This window comes from Lethenteron reissneri, chromosome 57 (genome assembly GCF_015708825.2).
Source record: "Lethenteron reissneri isolate LAM-NWPU_2019-01 chromosome 57, ASM1570882v1, whole genome shotgun sequence".
NCBI classification, from domain to species: domain Eukaryota; kingdom Metazoa; phylum Chordata; class Hyperoartia; order Petromyzontiformes; family Petromyzontidae; genus Lethenteron; species Lethenteron reissneri.
This window is the reverse complement of record NC_083835.1, coordinates 8581487-8594648: the sequence shown is the minus strand read 5'-3', so window position 1 is coordinate 8594648 and position 13162 is coordinate 8581487. Positions and strand designations below refer to the sequence as shown.

Sequence of the window (13162 nt, the reverse complement as noted above, 5' to 3'; positions counted from 1 at the left end):
CTGGTCCACTGAGTGCCTGGTCCACTGAGCGACTGGTCCACTGGGTGCCTGGTCCACTGAGCGACTGGTCCACTGAGTGCCTGGTCCACTGAGTGCCTGGTCCACTGAGTGACTGGTCCACTGAGTGCCTGGTCCACTGAGCGACTGGTCCACTGGGTGTCTGGTCCACTGGGTGCCTGGTCCACTGAGCGACTGGTCCACTGGGTGTCTGGTCCACTGGGTGCCTGGTCCAGCACCAGTTACTCATTTGGAAAATCCCAGCTGAGGCCAGATTCGTAGCGCAACGCACGGACCCCTACACCACTGCTTCCCAAATATATGCACATACGCACAAAGGCAACGATTACCCGTGTAGTCACACGGACAGTTGGGGCAAGTGCTGTTAGCGAGCACCTATTGAGGCGGGCTCGGCCGCCTTTGTTTCCCCGTGCATGTCGCACTCGCTCCGTGCATGGGGGATTCATTGACTCCTGGCGCGATAAAAAACAAAATCCCCCTCGTTGTTACAAAAACGCAGCATTCACAAACACCACGACCCTGACCCTTGACCCCAACTCATCCCCCCCCACCACCCCCACCTCGCCCCGGAGTTCCCACAGCTCAGCTCCCACCAGCCCCCACTACACTACCCCACCACTAGCCCCCCACTACCCCCCACTACACTACCCCCCCCACTAGCCCCCCACTACCCCCCACTACACTACCCCCCCACTACACTACCCCCCACTACACTACCCCACCACTAGCCCCCACTACACTACCCCCCACTACACTAGCCCACCACTAGCCCCCCACTACCCCCCACTACACTACCCCCCCACTAGCCCCCCACTACACTACCCCCCACTACACTACCCCCCACTACACTACCCCACCACTAGCCCCCACTACACTACCCCCCACTATACTACCCCACCACTAGCCCCCCACTACCCCCCACTACACTACCCCCCACTACACTACCCCACCACTAGCCCCCCACTACCCCCCACTACACTACCCCACCACTAGCCCCCCACTACACTACCCCCCCCACTAGTCCCCCACTACCCCCCACTACACTAGCCCCCCACTACACTAGCCCCCCACTCCACTAGCCCCCCACTACACTAGCCCCCCCCCCACTAGCCCCCCATTACCCCCCACTACACTACCCCCCACTACACTACCTCACCACTAGCCCCCCACTACACTACCCCACCACTAAACCCTACTACCCCCCCACTACCCCCCACTACACTACCCCCCCACTAGCCCCCCACTACCCCCCACTACCCCCCACTAGACCCCACTACCCCCCCACTACCCCCCACTACACTACCCCCACTAGCCCCCCACTACCCCCCACTACCCCCCACTCGACCCTACTACCCCCCAATACCCCCCACTACACTACCCCCACAAACCAAAACAGGAGCAGCAGGTGACCTTTGCACTGTGGTCGGGGAGAGTGGGACAGAGCATGCGTACACACCACACACCACACATGTACACACGTATACACACATACACACATGTACACACATACACACACACATTCACACACACATACACACACACACTCACACACACATACATACACACACATACACACACACATACTCACATACACACCCACACACACCCACACACACATACACACATACACACAGTAACTCGCACACACACTCACACACACATACACACACACATACACACACACATACAACAACAACAACCGCCATTCGCCACTAAGTGGCGGTGACGTCACCACGACGCTTGTGCCAGGCCATGTGCACCTTGAGGCCACGTGAGGTGTCGAACGCCCGCTGGCAGGAGGCCACGGGGCAGACCCAGCAGGTGCCACTGGTCGACTGACCGAGATGACTGGCTGATGCACCACCTGTGCTCCCTACTGTGCCAACTTGCTGTGCTTTAGCCACCCGGCGCTCCGCTCGTTGTTGTGAGCGTCGCTAACACACAAACACACACACACAAACACACAAACACACACAAACACACACAAACACAAACGCACAAACACAAACGCACAAACGCACAAACACACACACAAACACACAAACACACACACACAAACACACACACAAACACACACAAACAGACACACACAGACACACACACAAACACAAACGCACAAACACACACAGACACACACAGAAACACACACACAAACACACAGAAACACACACACAAACACACACAAACACACAGAAACACACACACAAACACACACACAAACACACACACAAACACACGCGTCATGTGTGTCTGGTTTTGTGGACAACTCAGTCCTGCCAATTAGCGAGTTTATCCACTCCAGATTTCCCAATCACTCAATTCACTCTCTGGACTCATTATCTTGGGATCGGGGGGGTGGGAGCTAGGGGGGGGGGGTAGGGGCGAGGGGGGGTGGGGGCGAGGGGGGGCGAGGGGATGGGGGGAGGGCTAGGGGGGGGGGGCATGTACATTGACCGTACAGGTGGAGGTGTCACGTCTCCGTTTTATCTTTTGACCTTTAAACGCCTGCGACTGGCGACCTAAATAGCTGTGGGGAGTGAAGCCGCTGCCGCTGCTGTTGCTGGGTGGGGAGATGCAGGGGGAGGGAGACACGGGGGGGGGGAGAGACACGGGGGGGGGGAGACACGGGGGGGGGGAGACACGGGGGGGGGGGGGGGGAGACACGGGGGGGGGGGGAGACACGGGGGGGGGGGGAGACACGGGGGGGGGGAGACACGGGGGGGGGGAGACACGAGGGGGGAGGGAGACACGGGGGGGGGGGGAGACACGGGGGGGGGGGGGAGACGGGGGGGGGGGGAGACACGGGGGGGGGGGGGAGACACGGGGGGGGGGAGACACGGGGGGGGAGACACGGGGGGGGGGGGGGGGGGGAGACACGGGGGGGGGGAGACACGGGGGGGGGGGGGGACACGGGGGGGGGGGAGACACGGGGGGGGAGGGGGAGACACGGGGGGGGGAGGGAGACACGAGGGGGGAGGGAGACACGGGGGGGAGGGAGACACGGGGGGGGGGCACGAGGGGGGGGACACACGGGGGGGGGGAGACACGGGGGGGGGGGGAGACACTGGGGGGGGGGGGGACACGAGGGGGGGGGGACACGAGGGGCGGTGGTAGATGCGTTCCAAAACACCGGCGCACAAAGCGAAACTGCACGAGGAGGCAGACGGAGAGAGCTGTCTGCCGAGTAGGGCACAGTACACACGCAGTACACACGCAGTACAAACATGCAGTACACACACTAATACACAGTACACACACACACCCAGTACACACACCCAGTACACACACACAGTATACACACACAGTATACACACACACAGTACACACACAGTATACACACACAGTATACACACACAGTATACACACGCAGTATACACACGCAGTACACACGCAGTACACATACACACACAGTACACACACACACAGTATACACACAGTATACACACACAGTATACACACGCAGTACACACGCAGTACACACACAGTACACACACACAGTACACACACAGTATACACACACAGTACACACACAGTACACACACAGTACACACACTACACACACACAACACACACAACACACACAACACACAGCACACACACGCAGTACACACACAGTACACACACAGTACACACGCAGTACACACGCAGTAACACACATGCAGTACACACACAGTAACACACAGTACACACACAGTACACACGCAGTACACACACAGTACACACACACAGTACACACACAGCACACACACGACACACACACAGGAAACACACGGTACACACACGGTGCACACACACAGCACACACACAGCACACAGGACACACACAGTACACACACACAGTACACACACACAGTACACACACACGGTGCACACGCGGTAAACACACAGCGCACACAGTACACACACAGTGCACACGCAGTACACACACACACAGTACACACACACGCAGCACACACACACAGTACACACACACACTGTTGCCCCACGTGCGGACACATAGCCGCGTGCAGAGTGAATTCAAACCGCGTAGAGCGAAGCGAATATTGGGTGCAAATATGCAGCGCGCGGAAACCGCACACACCGAACCCGCGTATAACGAGGGAGACCTCCTCCACAATGAGCCGACACCAGAGGTCGCAACCGGGTACCCGATACCCGTACCCTACCCGATACCCGGCTACCCGTACCCGGCCGGGTACGGGTAGACCGTGAGTCACTGGTGAGTAACTGTTTGTCACTCATTTCCCAACGTCTTGTCACTTCTCACAATTCAAGTTCCTAGAATCAACCCACCCGCGCCTGCAACATGGCTTCATCCCAGAGGTCGCAATCAGGTACCCGATACCCATACCCTACCCTGGTGCGGCCGGGTACGGGTAAGGAATCAAAACCCGTTTGCGACCTCTGGCCGACACCGCCGAAACTCTGAGTGTCTGTGCGCCTCGCTCCTTCGCTCGCTTTCAAATGGTTCACAACAACAACAACAACCTTAGGTCACCAGCAATTGGCGCTCGTGCCAGGCTGGGTGCACTTTGAGGCTACCGCGTGCAGTGTCGAAGGCTTGCTGGGCAGGAGAAGAGTCACGGAACAGACCCGACTGACTGAGATGACCGAGATGACTGGCTGATGCACCACCTGTGCCCCCTACTGTGCCAACTTGATGTGCTTTAGCCACCCGGCGCTCCGCTCGTTGTTGTGAGCGTCGCTCCGCCCCCCTCCGTTGTTGTTGGAGGGCGATTGCCTCCACCAACTGCCCAGTAGCGTCCTTCACGAGCCTCCTCCACAGAGGCCGATCTTGACACCGCTGGTACCAGTCATCGGCAAGTCCACTCAGCTCCACGTCCTCCTGTACCACGTCGCTCCATCTCTTTTCGAGCCCGTGCCGTGCCCGCCTCCGCCCTCCGCTGTTGCTGGAGGGCGACTGCCTCCACCAACTGCCCAGTAGCAGCGTCCTTCACGAGCCTCCTCCACCACCACCACCAGAGGCCGATCTTGACACCGCCGGTATCGGCAAAGTCCACTCGGCTCCACAATCCTCGGCTCCATCTCTTCTCTAGCCCGTGCCGCGCCCACCTCCGCTGTTGCTGGAGGGCGACTGCCTCCGCCAACTGCCCAGCAGCAGCAGCGTCCTTCACGAGCCTCCTCCACCACCACCACCACCACCACCAGAGGCCGATCTTGACACCGCCGGTATCGGCAAAGTCCACTCGGCTCCACAATCCTCGGCTCCATCTCCCCTCGAGGCCGTACCGCGCCCGTTTGGCGACCCCACGCCTCTTTTCGACCAAGAGAGAAGCTACTTTGGGCGTGCGGTGGCTTGGGCATGCCGGGCAAGGTGGTTCACCGTGGCCATGTCGGAGACGCAACGCTCGCCGCATTGCAGGCCAGGTTCACTCGTCGCAGATGGGATCAATGATTCAGGAAAGCGACATTTGTAAGAGGTTTTTACCCTTTTATCTGCCACCAAAACTGACACCTTTATACAAGGGATGTTGTTTGCAATAACCACAACACAGGCATCTTCTTGGTTCTTTCGGTAAAGTCACGTAGAAGGGAAGTAATAAAATAATAAAAAATAATAAAAATAAAACATAATAAAATTATTCTCACGACGTTTCGGCCACAACGCAAGCAGCCGTCCTCAGGTGAAAACCAGGTCCGTCGAGGCGACAGAGTCTGAATGAAACAGCACACGAGCTTGGAGCATATATATAAGCTGGGCGCATTGACAAAGGAATTTGCATATCAAGAGGAATTTAGCATATTTATGAAAATGCAGGATACATATAGAGAGAGACAGATACACAACACAGGCAGTCAATGCAAACAAAAAGAGACCACTCTGATAATGATATGCACTCTCCTTGTGGTTATTGCAAACATGATCCCTTGCATAAAGGTGTCAGTTTTGGTGCCAGATAAAAGGGTAAAACGTATTACTATATCTTGCTACTGGCAAAGGAGGTCTCATAATGACAGAGACACCCACAATGTTAACGAAGCACAGGAGGAAACCAATTTCATCCCGAAAGCCTGCAAGTAACGTGGAAGTTACTTACAGCAACAACATCAGCAGCAGCAGCAATAGGAATACACCGTGTGTGTGTGGGGGGCCTTGTAGGGAGCGGTGGCGCAGCGGTTAGCGCTAGGCTGCGCTACGAACCCGGCGACCCGAGTTCGTTTTGCCGCTCACGGCCACCAACGGCACGTGACGATTATCTGAACCGGTGCTGGGCCTCCCCTCTAGGTCGACTCGGCCTCAAATGAATACCTGGTGCTGTTTGTGTAAACATCGCCACGGGGCAGACAAAGGCGGTCGGGCGTGGTACTGGCCACCCACCCCCTCGTGTGCCGTGCCGGCCTTCATAGGTGCTACTCGCTAACAGCACTTGCCCCAACAGTCTGTTAAGGCTTTACGGAGGATCTTTATCTTAAGTTTAGGGAGCGGTAGTGTAGCGCGCTACGAACCCAGGGACCCGAGTTCGTTTCCTGCTCGCCGAACCAACACCAGCGACGATCATCTGAACCGCTGCTGGGCCTCTCCCCCCCCTCCCCTAGGTCGACTCGGCCTCAAATAAGTACGCATGCCTCGATTTCGATCGCCACCAACCGTGTCGGAGGTGCGATGTGTGACCGTGCGATGCGCGAACATCGCCACTGGGGAGACAAAGGCGGCCGGGGGTGGTGGTGGTGCTAACAGCCCTTGCCCCCCCCACCCCTGACAGTCTGTGAAGGGGCCACACGCCTCCGATGTGTTTGCGTCACGAGCTGTAAGGGAAGAGAGAGAGGACGAGAAGTGAATGATTTGGGTCCAGAGCCAAACCCATTGCGAGGTTTCGGGTTCCAGAGAGGCACGGGAACACGTGGTGAGACACGCGTGTGTGTGTGTATATATATAGATAATATAGAGACACACACACAAAGACAAAGATCCCCCGTATAGCCTTTAACAGACTGTTGGGGCAAGAGCATTCACGGTAGGCGGCCACGACACACGAGGGGGTAGGTGGGCCTCACCACGGCGGTGTTTTCACCCTGAACCGGGTACTCAATTGAGTCTGAGTCGACCTAGGGGAGGCCCAGGACCGATTCAAATAATCGTCACTTGGCGTTGATGGCCAAGAGCGGGAATCGAACTCGGGGCGCCCGGGTTCGTAGCTCGGCGTCGCTAACCGCTGCACCACCGCTCCCCGCAATGGAGGCACAGCGGCAACGCCCCTCGCTTGTGCCAGGCTAGGTGCACTTTAAGGCTACGTGGAGGCTTGCTGCTGGCAGGAGGTCACGGCACAGGCCCAGATGGTGCCATGGGATAATTGACGACTGGCAGATGCGCCACCCATTGCTCCGCTCCTGTGCCAACTCGATGCGATTTTTAGTGCGCTTGGCGCTGCGCTCGTTGCTGTGAGCGTCGCTCCTCCGCCCTCCGTTGTTATTGGAGGGCGACTGCCTCCAACTGCCCAGTAGCGTCCTTCACGAGCCTCCTCCACAGAGGCCGATCTTGACACCGCTGGTACCAGTCATCGGCAAGTCCACTCAGCTCCACGTCCTCCTGTACCACATCACTCCATCTCTTCTCTAGCCCGTGCCGCGCCCGTTTAGCCCCCTCGATCCGGCCGAGGCATGCAGTGGCTGGGCATGCGTGCGACATGACCCAGCCAACGCAGCCTTGCCTGCCGGAGGCGCTCACCAATGGGACTTTGCCCAGATCTTTCAAGGATTTGTGAGCTCCTCACTCAGCTCCTCCATACGCCCGTGCCCCATCAGCTCCATCTCTACCCCAGCCGGTGCTGCGTTTAGCTCCCCTCTAGCCGGTAAAACAGAAGCTGCTTTGGGCACGCGGTGGCTGGGCATGGGGGAGGGGCTTCGTGACCCAGCCAACGCAGCTTGGCCTGCGGGAGAAAGCTTACCGATGGGAATGTGTCCAGATCTTCCAAGGATCTGTGAGCTCCTCACACAATCCAGACTGCTGGTTAAACCCAGGATGGATCGCTGGCCAGGCCAGCCGGAATGTTTCAAATCGGCGCGCGGATGATTCTTTTAAAGATCTCCGCGTTTAGCGTGGAGACACTGAGCCTCGTGTGGAGCGACAGACCAGGTAGCTTCGAGTGATTCGGAGTGACATCTCTGTTGCAAAACCGGTGCTGATCGTGAGCACACCGCCCTGGCACGGACACTTATTCACGCTTTCCACAACTGCCCCCCGTCCATCAAGTCGTGAGTAGGAGGAGAGCGATTGATGACATCAAGTGCCCAGGCACGGGCTGATGGTAAAACCTCTTGAGTGGCACGCTCCGGGCTCAGCAGCAGCGTCTCCAACTCCTTCTCGGAGTGAGCAGCAATCAGCGGATCATCGGCGTAACATGGCACGGTTGTTGATAATTAACGTTTTTGGGTTTAGATCGCGTTATTTATAAATGTGTCGTAACCCTCCACCACCCGACACTGCCAAACAGTAAAAACGTGTCACGTTGACAAAAGACAAAATAGTTCACTGCTTTAGCCCACACCGGTGTGTTGAAGCGTGAAACCACAACATTTACAACTTTTGATTAGTCCGACGTTTCGCTGGTAACAGCATCGGGTGGTGGAGGGTTACGACACATTTATAAATAACGCCATCTAAACCCAAAAACGTTGATTATGAATCATATTGGTCGCGAAATCCTACGTGTTAAATGGATCATCGGTTGACCAATAGGGAGCCACCCCTTGACGCACATTGTATCTGTACCAGAAGGGCATTCCTCCAGTACAATCATGGAAAGCATAGAGACACGCAACACACGGAGACTGTTGGGGCAAGTGACGTTAGCGATGTTTTGACACACCGCACTAGGCACTCATTTGAGGTTGAGTCGACCTAGAGGAGGCCCAGGACCGGTTCAGATATCCGCCACTGATGCTGACCGCGGGATTCGAACTTGGGTCCGCCGGGTTCGTGTCGCAGAGCGCTAACCGTTGCACCACCGCTCCCCACACGCAGAGGCACACGTATAGAGGTACACGTGTGAGTGTGTGTGTATAGATGCAAAGACCCCCCGTATAGCCTAAACAGACTGTAGGGGCAAGTGCTGTTAGCGAGTAGCACCTATGAAGGCCGGCACGGCACACGAGGGGTTGGGGTTGGCCAGTACCATCCCCCGGCCGCCTTTGTCTCCCCAGTGTTTACTACGCACCGCACCAGGCACTCATTTGTGGTTGAGTCCACCTAGGGGAGGCCCATGACCGGTTCGAATATTCGCCACTGTTAATGGCCGTGAGCCGGAGTCGAACTCGGCCGTTCCAGGTTCGTAAGCGCGGTCGGTTAATCCACTACGCTACCGCTCCCCCATCAACTTAGACACACACACACACAATGTGAGTGTCTGGTTACACACAGACAGACACATATCTGAACATCGAGACGCACAGACAGGCAGGAGGCGGCACGGGTGGAGGCGAGGTGGCGGGGGGAGTTTTGAGGTCCAGGGTGCACGGCGGGGGAGCGGTGGCGCAGCGGTTAGCGCTACGCCGCGCTACGAACCCTGGCGATCCGGGGTTCGATTCCCGCTCGCGGGTCAACGCCCAGCGAACCCGATCCTGGGCGTCCCCTAGGTCCACTCGGCCTCAAATGAGTACCTGGTGCGGTGTGTAAGCATCGCCACGGGGGAGACAAAGGCGGCCACGGGGCGTGGTGCTGGCCACCCACCCCCTCGTGCGCTGCACCGGCCTTCATAGGTGCTCGCTAACAGCACTTGCCCCAACAGTCTGTTAAGGCTATACAGGGGTGGAGGGGTGTCTTTGTCTTTGTAGGGTGTGCAGGGTTCTGGGGGGGGGGGGTAAGGGGGGTTAGGGGGGTTAGGGGGGTTAGGGGGGGCGGGTGGGGTTAAGGGTCAATGTTGCTCACGCTGATTAGGCGCAGATTTATTTGGCTGGGAGCAGTCTGTGATCACTTACAGACATGCAGGGGGTCGCAGACGCATTGCGCCACCCATCCCTACCCCTCCACCCACCCTGCCACTACGCTACCCCTGCCACGTGTCTCACACCCACATGGTCACGAACCCTGGAGCGCGTTGATTATGTCTCTGTGTGTTAGTGTGTCAGTGTGTCTGTGTGTGTGTCGGTATGTCAGTGTGTGTCTGTGTGTCTGTGTGTGTCTGTGTGTGAGTGTGTCAGTGTGTGTGTGTGTCAATGTGTCAGTGTGTGTGTGTGTGTCAATGTGTCAGTGTCTGTGTGTGTGTCTGTGTATCTGTGTGCATGTATGTCAATGTGTGTGTGCATGTATGTCAGTGTGTGTGTGTGTATGTATGTCAGTGTGTGTGTCAGTGTGTGTGTGTGTGTCAATTTGTCTTTGTGTGTGTTGGAGGCAGTCGCCCTCCAACAACAACAGAGGGCACAGGAGCGACGCTCACAACAACGAGCAGAGCCCCGGGCGGTTAAAATGAAAACAAATTAGCGTGGTGCATCTGCCATTCACTTCAGTCAGTCACCCCATGGCACCTGCTGGGTCTGTTCCGTGACCTCCTCGTGCACCTAGCCTGGCACAGCAGTCACCCCATGACACCTGCTAGGTCTGTACCGTGACCTCCTCCTGCCTTCGACACTTCACGTGGCCCCAACGTGCACCTAGCTTGGCACAGGCGCCGTGGTGACGTCACCATCACTTAGTGGTGAATGGCGGTTGTATTGGTATGTTAATGTGTACGTGTATGTTAATGCGTGTGTCTGTGTATACATGCGTGTGTCTGTGTGTATGTATGTTAATGTGTGGGTGTGTATGTATGTCAATACGTGTGTGTGTGTTAATGTGTGCGACCTGGGTTCGATACAGGAACAGACTACAGAGACTGAAATAGACACCGAGACTCCGACAGATACAGAGACCCATAGAGATCCACAGAGACCCAACAGAGACCCACAGAGACCCATAGAGACTCCGTGAGATGCAGAGAGACCCATAAAGACCCATAGAGACCCACCGAGACTCCGAAAGATACAGAGACCCATAGAGACTCCGTGAGATGCAGAGAGACCCATAGAGACCCACAGAGACCCACAGAGACTCCGTGAGATACAGAGACCCATAGAGACCCACAGAGACCCACAGAGACTCCGTGAGATACAGAGACCCATAGAGACCCATAGAGACCCACAGAGACTCCGTGAGATACAGAGACCCATAGAGACTCAAATAGATACAGAGACCCATAGACTCAAATAGATACAGAGACCCATAGAGACTCAAATAGATACAGAGACCCATAGACTCAAATAGATACAGAGACCCATAGACTCAAATAGATACAGAGACCCATAGACTCAAATAGATACAGAGACCCATAGAGACCCATAGAGACCAACCGAGACTCCGAGAGATACAGAGACCCATAGAGACTCCGTGAGATACAGAGAGACCCATAGAGACCCACAGAGACCCACAGAGACTCCGTGAGATACAGATACCCACAGAGACTCAAAGAGATGCAAGGCACGGCCTTGACCTGTGACCTCGCCTTTGACCTGTGACCTCGCCCTCGACCTGTGACCTCGCCCTGTGACCTCACCCTTGACCTGTGACCTCGCCCTGTGCCCGTGACCCTTGCCAGCTGGTCAAGACGTGCGACCTGAGTCCGTCACGCAACTTCGTGATTGGTTACCACCCCCACGGGGTTATGTGCATCGGGGCGTTCATCAACTTCTGCACGGAGGCAACGGGTTTCGCGCAACTGTTCCCCGGGATACACCCCTACGTGGCGACCCTCGCCGGCAACTTCCGGATCCCACTCTACCGGGAGTATCTCATGGCGGGCTGTGAGTACATTGGCTTTTATATTTACATGTGTGCGTGTGTGTGATGTAGGATGGTGCTGATGATGAGGAGGATCGTGATTGCATGCAGAACTTGCGTAGAGATTCGTAGAGTTGCACAGAGAGCCGTAGAGTTACACAGAGAGATGTAGAGTTCCACAGAGATCCATAGAGATACGCAGAGACCCATAGAGTCACAGAGAGATCCATAGAGTCACACAGAGATGCATAGAGTTCCACAGAGACCCATAGAGTCACACAGAGATCCATAGAGTTACACAGAGATCCATATAGTTACACAGAGACCCATAGAGTTACACAGAGATCCATAGAGTTACACAGAGAGCCATAGAGTTACACAGATCTATAGAGTTACACAGATCCACAGAGTTACACAGAGATCCATAGAGTTACACAGAGATCCATAGAGTTACACAGAGATCCATAGAGTTGCACAGAGATCCATAGAGTTGCACAGAGATCCATAGAGTTGGACAGATCCATAGAGTTACACAGAGATTCATAGAGTTACACAGAGACCCATAGAGTTACACAGAGACCCATAGAGTTACACAGAGATCCATAGAGTTGCATAGAGTTCCACAGAGATCCATAGAGTTATTCAGAGATCCATAGAGTTTCATAGAGTTACACAGAGATCCATAGAGTTACACAGAGATTCATAGAGTTACACAGAGATCCATAGAGTTCCACAGAGATCCATAGAGTTATTCAGAGATCCATAGAGATTCATAGAGTTACACAGAGATTCATAGAGTTACACAGAGATCCATAGAGTTACACAGAGATCCATAGAGTTACACAGAGATCCATAGAGTTACAGAGATCCATAGAGTTACACAGAGAGCCGTAGAGTTACACAGAGATCCATAGAGTTACACAGAGATTCATAGAGTTACACAGAGACCCATAGAGTTACACAGAGACCCATAGAGTTCCACAGAGATCCATAGAGTTGCATAGAGTTCCACAGAGATCCATAGAGTTATTCAGAGATCCATAGAGTTTCATAGAGTTACACAGAGATCCATAGAGTTACACAGAGATTCATAGAGTTACACAGAGATCCATAGAGTTACAGAGATCCATAGAGTTACAGAGATCCATAGAGTTACAGAGATCCATAGAGCTACACAGAGAGCCGTAGAGTTACACAGAGATCCATAGAGTTACACAGAGATCCATAGAGTTAGAGAGATTCATAGAGTTACACAGAGATCCATAGAGTTACACAGAGATCCGTAGAGTTACACAGGGATCCATAGTTGCACAGAGATCCATAGATTTACACAGAGATCCATAGAGTTGCACAGAGATCCATAGAGTTGCACAGA

The 13162-nt window shown here is 55.2% G+C and overlaps 1 protein-coding gene across 1 annotated transcript in view; it reads left to right on the top strand.

Moving 5' to 3' along the window:
* The window catches only part of DGAT2 (diacylglycerol O-acyltransferase 2), a 44571-nt gene that overhangs the window by 20898 nt on the left and 10511 nt on the right, over positions 1-13162 (top strand). The window contains exon 5 of the mRNA XM_061575190.1: positions 11606-11810. Within this exon, the coding sequence (XP_061431174.1) occupies positions 11606-11810 (205 nt within the window). The remainder of the gene's footprint in view (positions 1-11605; positions 11811-13162) is intronic.